General features: G+C 50.4%; 1 protein-coding gene and 1 long non-coding RNA gene across 4 annotated transcripts in view; one reads left to right on the forward strand and one right to left on the reverse strand.

Moving 5' to 3' along the window:
- The window catches only part of LOC109313790, a 17,095-nt gene extending 16,221 nt beyond the window's left edge, over positions 1–874 (forward strand). The window contains exon 3 of the long non-coding RNA XR_002102145.1: positions 864–874. This is a non-coding gene — a long non-coding RNA (uncharacterized LOC109313790). The remainder of the gene's footprint in view (positions 1–863) is intronic.
- Positions 875–14,569: 13,695 nt separating this feature from the next.
- The window catches only part of EXD3 (exonuclease 3'-5' domain containing 3), a 430,752-nt gene continuing 426,968 nt past the window's right edge, over positions 14,570–18,353 (reverse strand). For all 3 annotated transcript variants that reach the window (XM_019540506.1, XM_019540505.1, XM_019540504.1), the window contains exon 22: positions 14,570–15,175. In XM_019540506.1, coding sequence (XP_019396051.1) covers positions 14,841–15,175 — 335 coding nt within the window. In that variant the 3' untranslated portion in view covers positions 14,570–14,840. The remainder of the gene's footprint in view (positions 15,176–18,353) is intronic.

Below are 18,353 nucleotides of genomic sequence, written 5' to 3' on the forward strand. Positions count from 1 at the left end.
CGGGTCCTCTGCCAACCCGGGCTGCTCTGCCTGGGCTCTGTTTGGTGTGCAAGAATACATTCCAAAGCAATTTGCTCCAAAGTTTTTTACTCCCAGAAGCACATTCAAACAGTGTACTCAGAAACAAAAAAGCCCAGAGCAATAAGCTCCAGAGTTTCTTGTTCGCAATTAATTGCACATGTAGACGTGCCCACTGGCAGTCAAACCAAGTGGCAAATTGATACTGGAGACTCAGTGCCACATTCACTCTAAATGGAGTCCCCTCGGATCAGCCTTCGAGGTGGGAGGAGCTTGCACTTCCTTTGCCATAGCCTGCTCTCTGGATGAATGAAGGCCTGACAAGACAGACTCTGTTTCCAGCCCTGAAGCGGATGTCGCTAACTGCGGGGGGGGCAGGAGTTGAACACTGAATTCATCTTTTGAAAACCCTCAGCTGTGACCCCAAATAAAGGAAGCAACATTTTGACAGTAAACACGATGCCTTTGCCCAGTGCTCTGAGTCCAGAGACAAATCCCAGGGATAACTGAAGTTGTTGCTTCATGGACTTGGTTCTTAACCATGGCATCAGTGTCTCATCTCTCTGCCGCTCTGCTTCAGTTCAAGCCACAAAGTCACACCATGGAAAGCTAAGCTGATTTCTCTCTGAGCCAGTCAAATATGCAGCAGGGTTTCCGATCCAGATTACACCAGGAAGGAAGTTTGCTCGGAAGGGGATGGGGATAAGGTGGGGGAGAAGGGAGGGAAGCACATTCCTGGCTGATGAGGAACAATGTTTATATGTTCATTTGTAAACTAAAGTTAGCCTGAGTGCCAAACACCTTGTCCCCATCAAACTCATAAGGACATTCGAGAAACACACCAGAGGGGAAATGGGACTCAAACAATCAAGCAGCATGCAATTTCTCAGTGTTTGCACTTCCTCTAGGCTAGTTTGGTTCATCGAAGAAAGGAGCCCGGCCGAGAGCTCTGACACAGAATATCAACAAGGCAGTGTCACTGCGACCAGAGCTTAGTACTCACACAAATCAGGACTGTGAACCCTACCCCAGGCACCCATGAGGCACAGTGATTTTCAAGGCAACCTGAGTCAGCATGTGCACCGCAGAGCGCTTCAAACCGCTGGCTGCTAAACAGCAAGCTAGTCTTAACCATACAGTCTCATTGGAATAAAACCAGCCCCACCAAGCAGTAGGTGTGTGATAAAGCAAGCTCAGTACTCAGCATACTTCAGAGAGGAAGCCTGGTCAAGTGGGTGGAGCACAGGGCTGGGACTCGGAGGACACCAGGTGTCTTCTCAAGTAGCAGAATATCCTCTGGTATAACATTACCCATTTCTGCGCCTTGGATTCCCCACCTAGGAAAAGCAGCAGGATCTTGCCTACTTACCTCCTAGGACCTAGGGCATTGTGAGGCTTTATTCACCTTTTCACCCAACCCAGAACTAGACAGTAGGACTCTTTGCCACAAGTCCTAGAGGGCAAAACCATAAGAGGCTTTAATACAGGACTACAAACTTGAGTGGATAAAAAGAAGGTACTGAAAGCTAACGGTAAATAACAAAAGGTAAAACAAGGGCTTTTCGTAGAGACCAACTCCAAAAAGGACCATTATGATCATTATTCTGATCTCCAACACAGTACAGAGGAAAAATCTCACCCTTTTGAGGGACAGAAACCTCCTCGCTTCAGGGATTTAGCTGACCTCTAAATAGCATGTCCTTGCGTGTGTGTTTGAGTGTGTGGGGGGTGGGCGATTATATGGAAAGTCGTCAAGGAGAGATGTCATGATTACCCAGTACAGGGTCCTTGATCCTTCCTCCTGGTCCTGCTCATTGTATGAGGCAGGATTCTGGACTAGATGGACCAGAAAAATCCAGCCTGAATGTTGCTTTGGCCCCATGTTATAAAATGCTTTGAGATCTTTGTATAGAGGATTCTGCTGGGCATTATCATTGTTAATAATTCCATTGCCAAGTGGACATGGATAAGGGAAGGCAAACTATACATATTAACCAAAGCTTTTACAAAGGGTCTTGGATGGAAAACATTCTCAGGTCAGAGCCTGAAATGCCCACACAATGATATCTCTGCCTTACGCCTGACCCACAAACCTGTCTCAGGCACTTCGATTCCACCCAATGCTTTTATTTATGAGATACATTGGAATCAGTTGTCTGGGCTGCCCTCCGAACAGACGACTAAACAGCACCATAAAAGATGAAGGGCTCATTTCTGCACTAATAAATGTTAAACATTAGTACAGGAGCAACAATGGCCTTAAAAAAAAAAAGGCAACCGAACAGGAAAACAATACCTTGGTCTGATTAAAACACTGGGTTTATTTCTCTTTGATGTTTCTCCTCCATTCAAACCTGGACAATTTATTACTTCCTGGATGGTGCTCAAGGCCAGTTCGGCTTACAGCTTGGCTTTGAATTCAGCTTTGTGACTAGAGATAATCTTGGCCTGATGATTATATCTCCAGCGTTGCCTCCTTTGTGCAACAGCAAGGTGGAGCTGGTGTCTGGAAGGGGCCCGCTACAGGCAGTGGGAGAAGTGCTTGCTCTGGGAGCAAGGAAGCAAGGCTGCTGAGCTAGGTACATTACTAAGGGCCTGCTGAAGACTCATTGACACCAGCTAAAACCTCTCAGTGGGCTTTGAATCAGATCATTACCATTTTTTTTTCCCTTCCCTCCAGTGGAAGCCTTTGGGGAGGAGAATGACCTACTTAAAATGTAGTCATTGAGGGATTTTAGTCAAGCACCTGACTCTTCATCTGAAAGAAGGACACAGCCATGGGCTTTGTCACTTTTCTTAGTGAGCAAAAGCAAACCTACACTCATACATATTGCCAAACCAAGTGAGGAGAGTTTTGCAGCCAAGGCTGCACAATCTTATGGCTGGGGTAGGGCTGGAAGGTCAGAGCTATATTGTTGACACTGCCCTGGCTCTCTGCATGAGGTTTGGGAAGATACGCCCCATCTCTGCACCTCTAGGGGGGTTTTGTCATATGCACACAATGATAGGGCCCCACCCTTGTGAAGGGCATTGAGATCCTTAGTTGAAAGGTGCCATAAAATCACTGCATGCTGTTAGTAATCCTTACCCTAGTAAATCATAAACCAACACAAGGAAAGCTTGGAATATACACAAAAATCCCAGCTAGACCTAACTGTGCTCCCCAAGAAAGGCAATAAACAGGTGGGGAACACTGCTCCTTTAATCTTATGTTCCAGGGTGTAACACGGTTGGTCTGCGAGACATGATTCTCATGCACAGTTTGCCGTGTGTGTTAAAGGGAATGATCATCTTCCTTTATCTATAGCACCTGGAGTAGGCCCCTGCAAACAGAAGGCCACTCAGGAATGGACAGCTAGTCTGAGCTAATATGGCTGATCTTACATCATCTGGGCTAGGGACAGACATTACACATAAACCAGTTTAAGTGATCAGAAACTGGTTTAAACCTTAACAGAATATAAGTTCAGTGCACATAAACCTGCTTCAAAATGAATTAAACTGGTTTAAGATAAACCTGGTTGAATGTAGTATCAGACTTAACTGATTTGGGTCAAACCGGTTTATGCAATGTCTGTCCCAGATCCCTTCCTGGTTAAGGTTAAACCAGAGTCCCCCAGAAACCCAGATGCTTTGCAGCCCTGGGCTGTGCTGTCTGCTCCAGAGAACGGGGCTGGCCCTGCTCCTCTGTTCTCTAGCCAGAGCTCTGGCAGAGACTTCAAGCACAGCAGGGTCTGCCTTGCTTCCCCCTGATCCACCCCACCCTCGCTGCTCACTGCTCACTGCTCAGGCAGAGATCCTCCCCCTTCCCCCCCTCCCTCCTCCCATCTCCCACAGCATGGCCCCCAGCCCCACGGACCCTAGGCAGATGGTATGCTAGCTAATGCTGAGAGGTGTCTGTGTGTGTGTGTCTTCAATATCACTGGGACAGGCAGACAGAACAGTGTCTACTTAGGGCTTTTTGGAGCTAATCAACAGGTCAGCTGGTAATGTCCCTCCATTCCTTCCTGGGAAAAAGTTGTTTAAGAAGAGCCTGACCAAATGAGGAAGGCTTTTGTTTTGGTGATGGGCTGATACACACTGTGTTATCAGCCCCTGCTGGCTCCCTGTCATACTGTCAGGTTTGCAGACAGTATGAAGAAGCAGGGAGAAGGAGATTGAAAATTTCAGTATCATCAACAGATGCATGCATACCTTCCCCCTTTGCCTCAGAGTGCTAGCCTGCAGCTGGGGGCTGGCAACACTCCCACTCCTTAAGCTGCAAGTGGGGAAAAGCCTGGGATGGTGCAGGCAGGCACCCTCCCTAATCAGAGTGTCTTGTTGGGGCCTGGCCATGCTTCCCTTTAGCTCAGTACTGTAGAAGGGAAGAGAGGGCTGCTCTAGCACCCATCCCCTCCCCCCCCCATGGCTTCTATCCTGAGCCACTGCGGGCACATGCCTGCATTTCCTCAGTCCAGAGGGAATGTCTGTGCAGCTGCAAACCAGTTCAACCTAGGCAGGTTAGACTAACCTGCAAAGATTTAATCAATTCAGGCTCAGGCATTTTGAATGTCTGTCCCTAGCCCTGTAGGCAGAGCTAGCCTGCAGTGTAGCTGGCTCTGGCTCTGGCAGCTTTGGATGCACGAGAGAACAATTTAAGATGCACCCATCAACAACCAATTTCTTTTCCTCTCTAGCAGACATCCCTCAGAGGACATGGGGCTCCCAGCAGGCTGTGTTATGTATTTCAGACCAAACTGAGCAACAAGCCAAGGGGCAGAAATTTAAGGATGCCTCAACTGTCTTCCAAAGTGAGAAGGACCTGAAGGAGCCCAGCATATGCTGAAGCAGCAGAGAGGAGACTGGTGACCTAGAAAAGGGCCAGCAGAGGGTTGGCAGGGTGCTTTAATCAGGCACCTACACTCTGCTGGTGAAGTCCTCCCTGAGGAGACAGTCAAAGCACAGCACAAGTCCTATAGAGGGTTGTGTGATGCCAACACTTTGGCTGTCCCCATGTGCCATGGGTGATCTCCTCCCGCTCCTAATGGAAGGAGACCACACACGACCTTCCTACCCCCTCTGTAGGAAGATAGGCTCAATGGTTAAAGTCCTCCTTTCTGGCCGTGGAGTCCAAATCTATGAATTCTTCCCTTCATGGGCTGTGGAGAGAACAGAGAGCCCTGTACTGGCCTCAACATGCCCCTAGCAGTAGTTGCTTTGTATTAAAACCAAGATTGTAATTCAATGGAATGCATCAGGGCTGCAGCCAGGCTCCTGTGGGAGTCAGGGAGGGAGTTTTTCCCCTGATGCACAATTGGCTTTATGTAGTCTGGTTTTTTTTTTAAGTTTTCCTCACTTTCCTCTGGAGCACCTGGCCTGGTCCATAGCTGGAAAAAGGCACCTCGTGGGATGGAGGAGGCAGTCTGGAGAATCCTCTCTCTCAGGTGTCTGGCTGGTGTGTCTTGCTTATGTCTTGCTTATGTGCTTGGTGTCACACCAACTGCCAGGATCACCACAGTTTGGAATAAAATGATTTGGTCAAATCCGAGTTATTGGACCTACCATGAGGGTAGCTGGAAGGTATCTATTACAACAGACTAGATGATTTAATAGCCCCTCTGGCCCTATATGCTGTGAAACAATGGAAAAGGATACGGCATTCCAGTGGTGTGGGGCCCTGCTGAGGGATAGAGCCATGCTGGCCCTTCATTACCATTGTCCAGTGCAGTGATTGATAACCTTTCCCCCTGGAATGACCCACCTTGGCTCAGAGGCAACTGGGCGCTAGGACAGGCCAATACAGCCAGTGCTTCTCCCTGCAGTAACATGAGGAGACCACCGACAGCTGAGGCCCCTTGCTGCCGAATGCTGCTAAAACCCCACATCCGCAGGCCAGATCCAAGGGCTTTGTGGGCCAGACCCACCCTGAGGCTGTAGGATTCCAATCCCAGTCTCATGTCCTAAATGGCCTTAATCCAGACTCCCACCTGGTCAGCCTCGCCAGGGTCCCTGGAAGAACACCGCTGAAGGTGGACACAAGGGATCCTGTTCTCATGAACACTGGTATAAAAGTCTGAAGTGACTGCAGTAAGAGTAAAGGACACCTCCAGCTCCCATCAATATATGGCCCTGTTTATCCTCCCTCCATCTCCCTGCCCCCCAAAATCCTCTCACTGAAGCTAATGAGAAAGATGAATAGCATTTACTCCTGCAATTACACAGCCAGCCTGCCAAGACAGCTCTCAGCATTTCCCAAGACAGAATTCCCTCTGGGAATTTTACTTCCCTCTCCTCATGCCCTCACACAGCCAAGGTCTTGTCTGCAGGAAACTAGGTTCCCAGCTCTTAGAGATGCACATGCCTGCACACTGCACTGGGCCGGATGCTGGGTCTGTGACTGGCAGTCCCTTCTCAAAGGCTTTGCTTTGTTACAATGGAGGAGGGGGGTAGAAGGATATGCGGGGAGGGGTGTAGCTGAGGACTGGCCTACAAACAAGCTGGCACCAAAATGCCAACACCTGTGTCGAGTTGCACTTTTAGGTAGGGGCTTTGCTGGTATAGCACAGGCTGCCCAGCTGCAAGTGAGTAAGTACCCAGGCTTTCCAGTGAAAGCTGAACCATCTCTGCTGATGCCTTTGACACAGACTCCATTGTTTTGGGGGCTTCAGCCTGCTAAACTAAAAGCTACCTTGGGCTGGGGGGGGTCCATTGCACTCTCACCTCTAACGGGAGTATTAAATGCACCCTTACTTATTTCAGTGTGTCTGTATGTGTGGCCACTCTGACTCTGGAATTCAAGTGCCCCATTTCATTTCCATGGGATTCACTTGCCTCCTGTTTCCGTGTGGGGGAGCCTGCAGGAAGACTGGCCTGCAAAGGCCTAGGATTTTGGTGATGTGCTAATTTTGCTGGTGCTTCCTGCCTTTACCCAGGGTCTGTTGGTTAGACTCCAGGGCAGGGGCTGTCTGTTCTGTGTTTGTACAGATCCTAGGACAATGAGGCTCCGTACTTAGTTGATACCCAGGCCCTGACTGACAATAAGGTGGACCAGCCCCAAAGTACTGAGGAAACACAGTGACTGGCAAGTAACCATTTACCATAACCAGTTGCAGAGATGCAGAGCAGGAAGGCCTTCGGCTAACACAAAGAGTCCAAGCAGGCACTCAGCCTTGACCTGTCCGGCTCAGGCTAGGAGATGCCATTAAAGACTGTCCTGCTGGGCATGAATTGCACCAGCACCCACTCCACATAGCCAATGACTCATGCTGACCTGCTGAACAACGTTCAGACCCCAGCAAACTGCCTCTTTCCTGTGGGAAGCTGTCTTGCTTAAGCTCTTGCCTGAAGGACCAGCTTTGCAGGGCTGGAAACCACAAGCAGAGTTCACTGTGCAGGTTCTTCCTCACCCTGATACAGCCACAACCTGCCCTTCGGTCATAGGGGAGAATAATGCACTGACCAAACCCTGCAAGGCAGCGCTTGAGTCTGGTTCAAAGGCATTGCTCTTGGACAGCACTGGCTCCACGAGTCACTTCTATGCTCTGTGTGGAGGCTAGCAAGAAACAAGGCCAGCCCTGGGGAGCAGACACCAGCATGAGCACAGCTCTTTTCCTACCTCCTTTTGGAGGCCACTTGCAAGAAACTGGGGAAGGAGATGGAGGGCTCCTCTCAGCAAGCAGCCACACAGCACCACAGAAACGCAAGGAGAGCTACTTCCCGATCAGCAGTAAAGCCAAGGGAGGCCCATTTGCTACTAACTCCTCTTCAGGGAACAGCAGAGAGGAGACAAATATACACGCACCCAGCTAGGAGAGAAGGGCAAGGTCCCTTCTACAATAGGGCAGTTGAGTGAGTCCTGGTGTTAATCCGATCTGTCCAAACAGTGGCACAAGATAAGCCAGGCTTTTCCTAACTTTGCTCTGCTGTTGCAGCGATCAGACTAGAGTCAGTGGGACTGGCAGAGGAAGGAAGCAATGCCCCTGTGCCATTCTCCCAGGCAACTGAGTTATTCCAAGTGGGTGCTGGCATGTATTGCCTTCCCCTGGCCTCCCCGAGTTCTTCTGGACACATGGTGCGTTCCCTCATGGACACCAAGGAGAACTTCAGAGAAGGGGATGTCTCATGATAATGTCTCATCATACAGATCCTTTCATGCCAAAGCCCCCACCTCCCCCCCAAGTGCTATCCAAGGATGACACCCAGAAATGCATATTATGTGTAAGGATTGCTTCACTCACCGTCTGAAATGGAGCCGTCTCTGGGAGGAATGTGGGAGCTACTGAACAATGCACAGCAATGCTCATCTGCAGGGAAATCTTAGGGAGATTGAATGAAACAACACAAGGGGGAATTCAGTCAAAACACTGTGCTTTGCAATTCTCCTGTTACAAGAAGTGCCGTGAGGTATTTCATCAGCACTAGTCAGGGCCTGGATATGACAATCACTGTGAAGATGGCCCTTAAGAAGTCTGCCTTCAACAATACTGACTTAAAGCAACAAGTCCTTCCTGTGCTATTAGCAACATTGCCCTGCAGCACGGAGGGGTGTTGCTCAGAGACCAGCAATGGGTGTTATAAGGGGTGTATGGACATTTAGAATTAAGGTTGTTTTAACCTGTATTTTCCAAGCTTTGAAAGCCAAACCCTGAATGAGAAAAAAACAAGCAATCCTGCCACCTTCCAAATCCACCATATGAGGTTAAAGGTTTTTGTGTCTAATCCCGATTATGTGCAGCCCACATTTTGGGAAACAAAGTAGTACAATCATTACTGCAACTTCTTTTCAATATGCTTTGAATGTACAATAATTACTATGGACCTTTAAAGTATTATTCCTGGTGTTTGAATCCCACTGAAAGGACTGCAGCAGTTCAGGTGTCAGCTACTGCTTCAGACACTCTACAAATTCAGGCAGACAATGGTATAATGGATACACTTGAGTGATATTGTGACTGTTTCCATTACAATCAGAGCAAACCAAATGCTGAGACTCTGGAGATTAGCTAAGACATCTGTCCGTGCCCACCTGGCTTGGCTAGACCTTTGCAGGCCTTGGAGGCGACCACACCCACCCCTGGGAAACACTGGCTTAAAACACTTCCATGGCCATAGATCATTTTCAGTTTCCTAATTTTCCCTTGCCTTCACAGCTTAGTTTTGGCAGCATGCTCATTTCCCTGGCAGAGAGCAATTTTTTCTGTTAACACTTCACCAACGCCAGTTGAGCCATTTTCAAGTACTGAAAAAAAATGCTGTGACTTGCTGCTCTCATGCCCCACCGAGGGTGATGGCAAGGTGACGGGCCCCATGGCCCCGTTGAGCAGCATAGCCTCACCTGTGGAGAGTCTCATTGCCTTAAGGACTGCTCGGGGCTGAAAGCCAGGCACATGCTGAAGTTCTGTGCTGGATCGTGACTGCCGTCCTTCAGTTGTCCTTGTGCCTGTTGGTGGTCGGATTTGACTTGCTCTTCAAAAATGTGCTTCACGCATGCAACAACCACCTTTGCTTTGTCATTTCCTGACTTCTTGGTGATTCATTGAACATCCTTTCAATACCGTTGTTTCGGATGGAATGAGAAATACATGTCTCTGCTTCACCTCTAAAGAGACTTAAATCTACAGTGGGAAAATAAATATTGTGGTTCTTTTATTGGCTACAAAGGGGGAACAAAATGGCACTCTGCCCCTCTGTCTGTCTTCCTTGCCCTCCGACCTTAACTTATAGTCATAGGACCTGCACATGTTGCAAGGTCCAAGAAACTTAACTAATGACAATCTCAGGGCCTGGAGGGTAGTTCTGTGGCATATCTGCCTTGACCCACCTCTAGGGTCCTGTTGATAGGGGTTTAATTCAGCTGCATGCAATCTGGCTGTTCCTAAAACTAGGAAGTGCCCTTTAACTCACCTTTTTTTTTTTTTTTTCAGCAACAAAGCTCAGGGCAGGGGTAGGTTTGAACTACACAGACCCTCTGGACAGACTGAATCAGAGGGGAGCCTTCATTTATTTCAATGAACACAGACAAACTATAGCCATAAGGCTGCTGTGGTGAAGGCACACCAGCTTCTATAGCCAAGAGCACACAAGGGAAGAATACGGCTAGCAGTGCACCCACCTGCTTTTGACTCCCAACCCAAACAACCAGGGGGGCCTGTTCAGCTGCTGAATTGACTGGGGACCTGTGTCAAAGGCTGCCTGAAGTAGGGCTTGAACTCACATCTCTGGAATCAGAGTAAGAGGTCTTAACTTCTAGGGCAGCACTCCCACACGGGCTGGGTGTCAAGTAGGGAATTAAGTGCAGGTCTTTTAGGTAAGCTTTTACAACGACCGTCTCTTCACAGGCCCTAGGTATGTTCGGTAAGTGCAGACATTTGCTCTGGTCTCCGTGACCAAAGCTCTTCCTGTGATGCCAGTTATTTGCCAGGGGGCTGCACCCCACCAGCAGGGGTGCTTCATCAAGCTGAAAGGACTCCTGAAGATCCAGAATTTGAGTCTTCTGGTTGCAAGTCTCTACAGACACAGAAGCTTGGATTCTCTCCTGGAGATCAAAGAGAAATGGTTTGCTTCACTGCTGGAGTGGAAATCTGATCTTAAACACAGCCCTGCCAGCCCTGGAAATATCACTGCTGCATGGAGATCCTGAACAATGGGGCTTCTTTGTCATAACAAGGGCAATTGAACCATCAGCTGTTAATGCCTTTGGAAGTGTCAAGGAGTTTGCTGAGTGGAAAAAACAGAGTTCCTATATTCTACTGGAGAGATTGAAACTGCAGAGTAGAAAGGGCTCCCTTTCCAGGTCAGTGGTACTAAGCCCCAGCCAGGCCCTTAAACAAGGAAGAATAAATGAAGCAGAGCAATTAAGTGCAGGTCATTTGGGGGCCTGGCAGGAAAAGAGTCGGCTGCCACTTTCCAGATGGCTCTGGGATTTGGGGGAAGACTGGTCGCCCCCAGTCCAGGCTCTTAAAAGATAGAGGAAAAAAAGCAAGAGAGCAAGCCCTGAGAGTTAGTGTGGCCTGAATGCCTGGAGCAGAAAAAGCAAGTCTTGGATTTCAGCACACAGCCCGCGCAGGAATTCCTTTGGCCCGTGAATGTCACACTTCAGCCAGGAGCCCCTCAGGCCCTGTTAGCAATAACATCAGTGCCTGAAAGTTAACTGGGATTAGGAGAGGATTTCTGCAAATGCTGCCTCCATAAAAGAGGGTGGAGCTTTTCCAGCCCAGCCTGGCTGGGGGAGGCACAAAGGCAGGAGTGCCATAATGCTGAGAGCAACAGGCATTCAGCTCTTGCTTGCCTTGCTCCGGTGGCTGTCTTCCATTGAAGTGGCTGGCACCGCTCGTGCTCCTGTCACCAGGAACCTCCCGCTGATGCTTTGGGTTCTGGAGGAGGAAGCTGGGTTACAAGTGGCAGGGCTGTGCTCCTCCTCTTCGCTCACTCCTGTGTCAGGGAGGAGGCCTGCCAGGTGGCATCCTCAAGCTCTCAAGATCTTGTCTCAGCATTGCAGGTGCCATCTGCGGTTCTTGGCTTGGCTCCCCCCTCCCTCACATCATCTGAATCTAGAGCACATTTGTTTCACATCAGATCACCACCCAGCCCCTCAATCTGTTCTCGCCACAGTTGGCTGCAGTTTTGTTGAGACTCTTCCCCTCGGCTTGCAGGATAGGCCACCGCTCTTCTCAAATGCCCAAAGCTCCGGGCATGCTCTGCCCCAGCTCAATGGCCCAGCACTGCTCATGAGCTGCAAACATGCTTGCTCCGGAGTGCCTGGGGAAGAGGGACTGAGCTCTCACTCCAGCAGGAAGTCCCGCCTGGGGAGAGCTCAGGCAGGCTTTGCAGTTCTCAAGCAGCGTGACAAACCCAGGGGCCACTGGGTGGAAGGAGTTCTGCTGCTCGGTGCCGGGGGGTGTTGTAATGAGGATGGAGGTTTCAGTCCGGCTGTCAGCACCACAGCAGCCACCCAGCAGCATTCAGCAGTGATCAGGTTTAAGGCTGGAGTCTGGGCACTGATTCAAAGCACATCACACACCCTTTTGCACCCTCCCAAGAACAACACCAGCTTAATTGGGGCAGGCAAGCACTGCTTGGTAAGCAGAACAGCTCTCCCTCAGCCTCCCCTCTGCGGTCCATAGGGGCCTGTTAGTTGGTGGCCCTGAATCTGTACATTATGAGCATTCAGATAAGGTTAAGGAGGTTCTTGGTGTCAGTGGGCATTTCTCAGCCTTCTGCTGCCCACAGCCCTGGATGAAACGCAGCATGGCTTGTGTGGCTGAACTGGTGAGTGGGGGAAGGTCGGATGCCAGAAACCAGGAGGAGGCTTCCATCTGGTTTAATGCTGGCCCAGCTATCAGCTGCTGAGCAATAGGCCAGTGGTGACGACTGTCTGGTCTGGGCATCAATGCTGGCACCCTAGGGTCACTAGGAAGGTAGCCAAGGCCAGAGATGCTGGGCTGACCCCCACGGTCCAACCCATGGAGGTGAGAGAGGGGAAGCTCCTCAGTGGCTTTCACAGCCTTGCCCAGCTCAGCTTTCCCCTCCGAGATGTGGGTCCAGTGGGACTGGAGGCACCTCCTCCCTTACCAGCGCTGCTGAGCAATGTGGTGGTTAAGGGAGCATGCCAAGCCACCCACGCTCAGCTGAACATGGCCACTCTCCACCTGCTCATGGGCGGGTGGCCAGCACCATTTTGGAGGCAAATTCTTGCACAAAGCACCTGGGCTCTTATTTAATGCTGCCCTCCTCCAAATACTTCTCTATGTCCTGAGCAGCCTCCCACAAGCACTCCAGCTGTAACTGCCTACTCTGCATGTGCCTGCAGGTAAGGGGCTGCTGCACTCTGCAGGTAGCTGGCTGTGGGCTTCACTAGGAAGATTTGCAGGACTTACTAAAGTCTTGATGACTTTCCTCACTCCAGAGCTCAGCTTCTCTCTGCTTGTGCAGCTCTTCAACTGTGCCAGACTAGAGAAGGATCGGTAAGACCCCATAGGCCTGTTTGGTATATTTGGGACAACACAGCTCTGGACATGCACCCCTTGCTGTGTGGGAGCAGTGGGATGCCTTTTGGGTGCATGGTCTCTGTGGTGAAAGAGTTGGTCAGTAGTTGACATCAGTACCTGAGGATCCAAGGAACTGAGCCCCCGGGGCTGTGATACGAGGCACAAGGAGCTTCGAGTATCTTTCTTCAACCAGGTACCAAAAACCACACCACCAGGCAGAATGCGGGTGAGCCTGGCAGCTGGAGGGGAAGCCACAGCCCCTGTTCTTCTAGCGGCTGAGTGTGAAGTGTGGGCTCATTATCCCTTAGGAACTCACAGTGGAGGGGGAAGATTTCATGGGGCCTGCCCTTAAATTCAGGTAGAATCAGGCCTCATTTGGCACTGACTCAGCTTTCCCTACCATCACTCCTCCCATTTGCACCACTGCTGCTACTCAATGAGAAATAAGACGGGGGCTTGTTGGTTGCACCTGACAGTGCCCTTTTCCTTCCTTACAGACCCACTGCCTGCGTGGGAGGAATACAGCCAAATCCTACTCAGGGAGAAGAAACTCAGTCACAGCTGGGTTTTCGATTTGTGAAGCCCAGTTAGGGAAGATTGGCAAAAATTCCCAGGGGGATGTACCATGGGGCGGAGAGGTTTCCTGCTGACTGTTGCCCTTCTGTCTCTGCTGAGGGTTAGGATGCAGAGCAGAGACCAAGTCTTCCTTGAGGACTCACTTTGCTGGATGCCCTCAGACTCACAGACCTGTTTCTGCCCACACAGAGCAGCCCAGGTCTGTTTTGCACATTTGCCAGCACAACACCCATCAGGTGGCTGTGAAGAGGTGCAATTCCTGCCTGTCTTGCCTGAGTTAGTAAAAGCCCACAGCAGAGAGGCAGTTACACTAGCCACGCCAAACTTTTACTGATATAACTTGGTTTGCTCCTGAGGGACGGATTTACTACACCAGTGCTCGTCACAGTTGTGCACAGGACTTTGGGTGAAGAAGGCTCTGCTCCCTTTCAGATGAACCAAGCAAGGGCATGGTGTTGGCCATTTGGGAATGGGGTCCTTTGCCAGGAAGGGCCTGGGTGTTGCTTCTGCCGTAGGACATCTTGGGCAGACACCCAGCACCCAACAAGCTCACTCCAGGCATGTCTATACTGCATCTGTAGCACCCCTAAGAGTGCCATCGAGAACCAGGTCCCACCCCCCCGCTGAAGCTCTACAGGTTCCAAGCCCTGAAGTGAGTCAGTTGAGGGTGATGCCTGCTGCTACTTTCAAGCCTCAAATATGGCTGCAAGCAGAGCTTGAGATGTGGAGAGTGGTAGCAAGGGCTCAAAGACCCCAGCAGCTCAGGCCTGGGAGGAGGCAGCAAGGCTCAGCACCTGCCAGGAGGTGTCATGGCAGCAAAGTTCCTCCAGTACTCACTCTGGCTGCATTCACAGTGGTGGTGACTGGTGCTCTGAGGGGTCCGCTCTATCCATGGGAGAGCTCGGATGCCAGGAGCTTCTGGAGGGAGGAGTGGAAAGGGCTCAGTAGATGGCTAGGGAGAGATATTCTTGTCTTAGCGGCACCACTGCAATAAAGGAAAGCGACTGTTTCCTGAACATCTGATTTAATGATCATGGAGAAGGCCATTACATCCCACTGGCCCTGTTACAGTACACACACAGAAAGGCCCTAGGTAACAGAGTGCCCTTTGCCACCACCTTCAAAACACAGCTTCCCCCACCAGCCAAGCTCCTAATCTTCAACCTCAAATCAAAGTCCATTTCTTCTGCCAGCTGCCGTGACCCATCAGGGGACAAGGACCCCACCTGAGAGTCCCAGCTCTTTCCTCTGTAGTTTAGCCTGAGCCAGGAATCCTTCCCCTCAGCTCAGCTCATAGAAGCTGGGATTTTCCTTCGTGGCAACCAAAATATCCTTAAACTGAGAGACCACGCAGCCAAAGTGTGACCCCTCCCAGAACACCTTTCCGCACTGGCTGCAGCAGTAGAAATAAGATGGATCCGCTTTGTCCAGCATCTTGACTGGGATGGCTCCCAGCTGCAGGGCGGTGCCGTTGGCCAGTGTCAGAGACTCCATGTTGAGATCCGACTCGTCCAGCCACTGGCAGTTTGGGTTGTAAACCAGCTGTGGAGAGCCAGATTCTGGGACAGTGGCCTCTGCGTCCGTCTCTTGTTTCTTTTCAGTGCTTGCCAGGCAGCCTGTGGAAACAGGGAAGAACAAGCAAACCCTTGAAATACTGAGTAACAAGTGTGACAAATGGGGCTGGTGCTCAGTAGCAGCCCCCTCTCACATGGCTTCTGCTACAGAAACCCAGTTCCCAAGGGGGGGACTCTGGAGTGCAGCCCAGAGGTGGGTGGGGACGAGGTGACTGGAAGCCCCCTTCTGATTCTAGGGCACCTGGAGATTGCATTCGGTCAGACCAGGCTCCCTGGTGCTGCCTCTGGCTTCTGGCACAAATCTGCACGCCTGCTGCAGTGTGTGCTGGACTCCATGCCCTACATGTTGCCTTTGCTGGGGCTTGATGAGGGAGCTAGAGGATGGTATAGAGCTTGTCTATGGTGACCCCTAGCAGCTCCTTCACCAGGGATATTCTCCCTTGGCCTCACCTGGCTGCCATAGTGGCACGGAGAGGGCCATATGAGGAGGCAGGTGGATCCGACCCCTACAGTCCCATTTCCAGCTGCTCCACATGGCATTAGGGAACCCTGCTGGCCACAGTGGTTATGTTAGGCACACAGTCCCTGGGCTGAGCTACAGCAATCGCTGCTCCCCTGGATGGCCATGTCATAGGCACAACAGCTTGAACCCTGGCAGCACCTGATCTGGTGAGTGCTTTGGTCAAAGACCCCAAGGAGAGTGCAGGTGCTGACAGTTAGAGGCACTGTCTTGTACTGAACCAAAGGCAAGATGTGTTGCTAGGGGCCCTTTGCTTATGGAAGTATTGTCTGTTATGCGTGCTGGGGAGCTGAGGGTCATGCAACTGGAGCTCATTAAAGATCAAATTGCACTTTCTGCAGGAGCAGGAGTATTATCCAGCATCTTGGATGAACTCCAGTTGGGATAATTGTACTCTGTAATTCCCCTGCCATTTAGGTGGATATGGTATTTTTCACTTCCTGACATGTACTGGTGTGTTGTGTCGCAGTGTGCTGTTAAATGAGCCCTTTGATCCACCCCAGAGATGGCTGTATTTCAGATGATGCAAAGAGAAAGCACATGCATGTAATGTACTTTGGAAACCTTCAGCATTAAAGGTGCTGTGGAAATATAAAAGATCATTACGAGTTATTATGTGGATTAGTCACCAACTAAATGAACCTCTTGTAGCTTGCTCTATATTCAGATCCTAAAGGCATTAGGCACTGGACAGTCTATATGTGATGAGCAGAAACAAAGCAGCAGAAGTGTAGTTCTGCAACTGTTTTCTCCCTCTCCCAGTGCTGCCCCAAAGGTGATGTTTGTTCAGATAAAAGAAACCCAAGAGGCGTGGGCCTCCCTGCAGGTGCTGTGTTGCTTCATGGAAATCTGAGGGCTCCAGTAAAAGTTCAGTCAGGGAACCAGCACCCAGGATCTTTGGCTGGATGCTTCAGAGCACGTATGCACCTCCATGTGAACTCCCACCGTGGGCGGAGGGAACTCTGCCATTGCAAACAAAGAGCCACAGAACCCGTTATGACTTTGGCAGCGCCGCTCAGGCTCGCACTGCTCATGTCCCAGCGATGAGGGCATGGTGAAGCCCTGGGATCCCAAGGCGGAAGTCTCCAACTGACTTGACTGCCATCCATCAGGACATCTGGCAGCAAGTGATGCAGGGAGGCGGACTGAGATTATTAGCCAGGGATGATTCATCTTTGGCAAGGGAAACGGTCTTGCCTAGACGTAAGTTATACAACAAAAGGCAACTTGCTTTTCTCCAGCATGACATCACTGAGGCTTTCAATGTGTTCCTCTCTAGGACACAGAGAACTTTATCAGCAGTAGTCCTCAGTGCTCCAGGCAGTGAAGTATAACAGTGCTAACAGTCAGACCTGGCTCTTCTGTAGGGCTCTCTAACCCTACATTTCAAAGCCCTCAACACAGATAGAACTTTTACTCCCGTCCTATTGATAGCAAAATGAGTGCTAGGGACAGTGATAAACCAAGACTGACCCCAGGAGGGTACTCTGGCCACTGGACCCTAATATTATTTGAAGGGGGTCTGGGATTCAAACCTAGGGTGATGCCACAAAGGAGAGATCCTGGGTTTGAGACCTGAAGGATCTTACAGATAGGGATGCAATAAGATTTTGTAGAAATGCTCCCTCAGCTCTCTAGAGACAGATTCTGTTTGGCACCTCCTGGGATAAATGGCCTAGAGCTAGGGGAGGCCCCATACACCATCTTTGCACCTTCCGCAGTCTGTACCACGTGAGGACTCCCTGCTTCTAGTCTACAAAGTCCATCATGTGCAGCAATGCTGTGTCTGCAGTGCTGCAGCTGGGCATAAGTCTGAAGCTTAGACATGGCCTCTGTCACGCTGAATAGTAAGAATAATGACTCCTAAGTAAGAACACAACTGAGTACCCATGTGCCATCCTTCAACTGCTACCGTGCAATGCTCGGGCCCCGCTCGGGAGTGGATGTTCCACAATCTAGTGGCACTCCTAAGCCACATGACAAAAGGCCTAATTATGCTCTGCTTGAACCTTGTACTCCTTCATTCCCATGCTAAACAGATGCTAATTGCTACCAAACCGGAGGAAGGAGGGTCTTACAGTCTGAAGCCCTGGGCTGCCACTTAGGAGACGGGAGCTGTTGTTCCTGCTCTAATACTGCAGCCCTTGGACAATGCATAGCCTCTCCCGTGCCTCCATTTTCCTTCCTTCAAAATGGAAATGGCAACCCCTCTCTCAAACCCACAGTGGCATTCAAAAGCTTATGCAAAGAGTGAACTGAGACTCTTTTGGGGCTAGAGAAGGCCAAAGTATCATTAAGGGTTGCTCAGTGCAGGGACATAATCTTGGACCTAGGGTATGTGAGAACCACAGTGGACACAGCTATGCTGTTATATGACATGTTTGAAACTCCCTGTCACTCCGAGCTCCCAAACCAAGGATGGATGGGATGCCAGCTAACAGACATGCTCCAGGGAACTGTGGGCTGGTTGGCTTAGGACAGGAGTAATGGGGTGGGAACATCTGGCCTGTGCTGTGCAGCAGACCCGACCACAGTTTCATTGTTTGTAGGGTTGGAAGGGACCTGAGCAGATCATCGAGTCCGACCCCCTGTCATGGCAGGAAAGAGTACTGGGGTCAAACAACCCCAGCAAGGTGTACATCTAGCCTCCTCATAAAGACCCCCAGGGTAGGAGCCAGCACCACTTCGCTTGGAAGTTGG

This window comes from Crocodylus porosus, unplaced genomic scaffold (genome assembly GCF_001723895.1).
Source record: "Crocodylus porosus isolate Cpor-Errol unplaced genomic scaffold, CroPor_comp1, whole genome shotgun sequence".
Taxonomy (NCBI): domain Eukaryota; kingdom Metazoa; phylum Chordata; order Crocodylia; family Crocodylidae; genus Crocodylus; species Crocodylus porosus.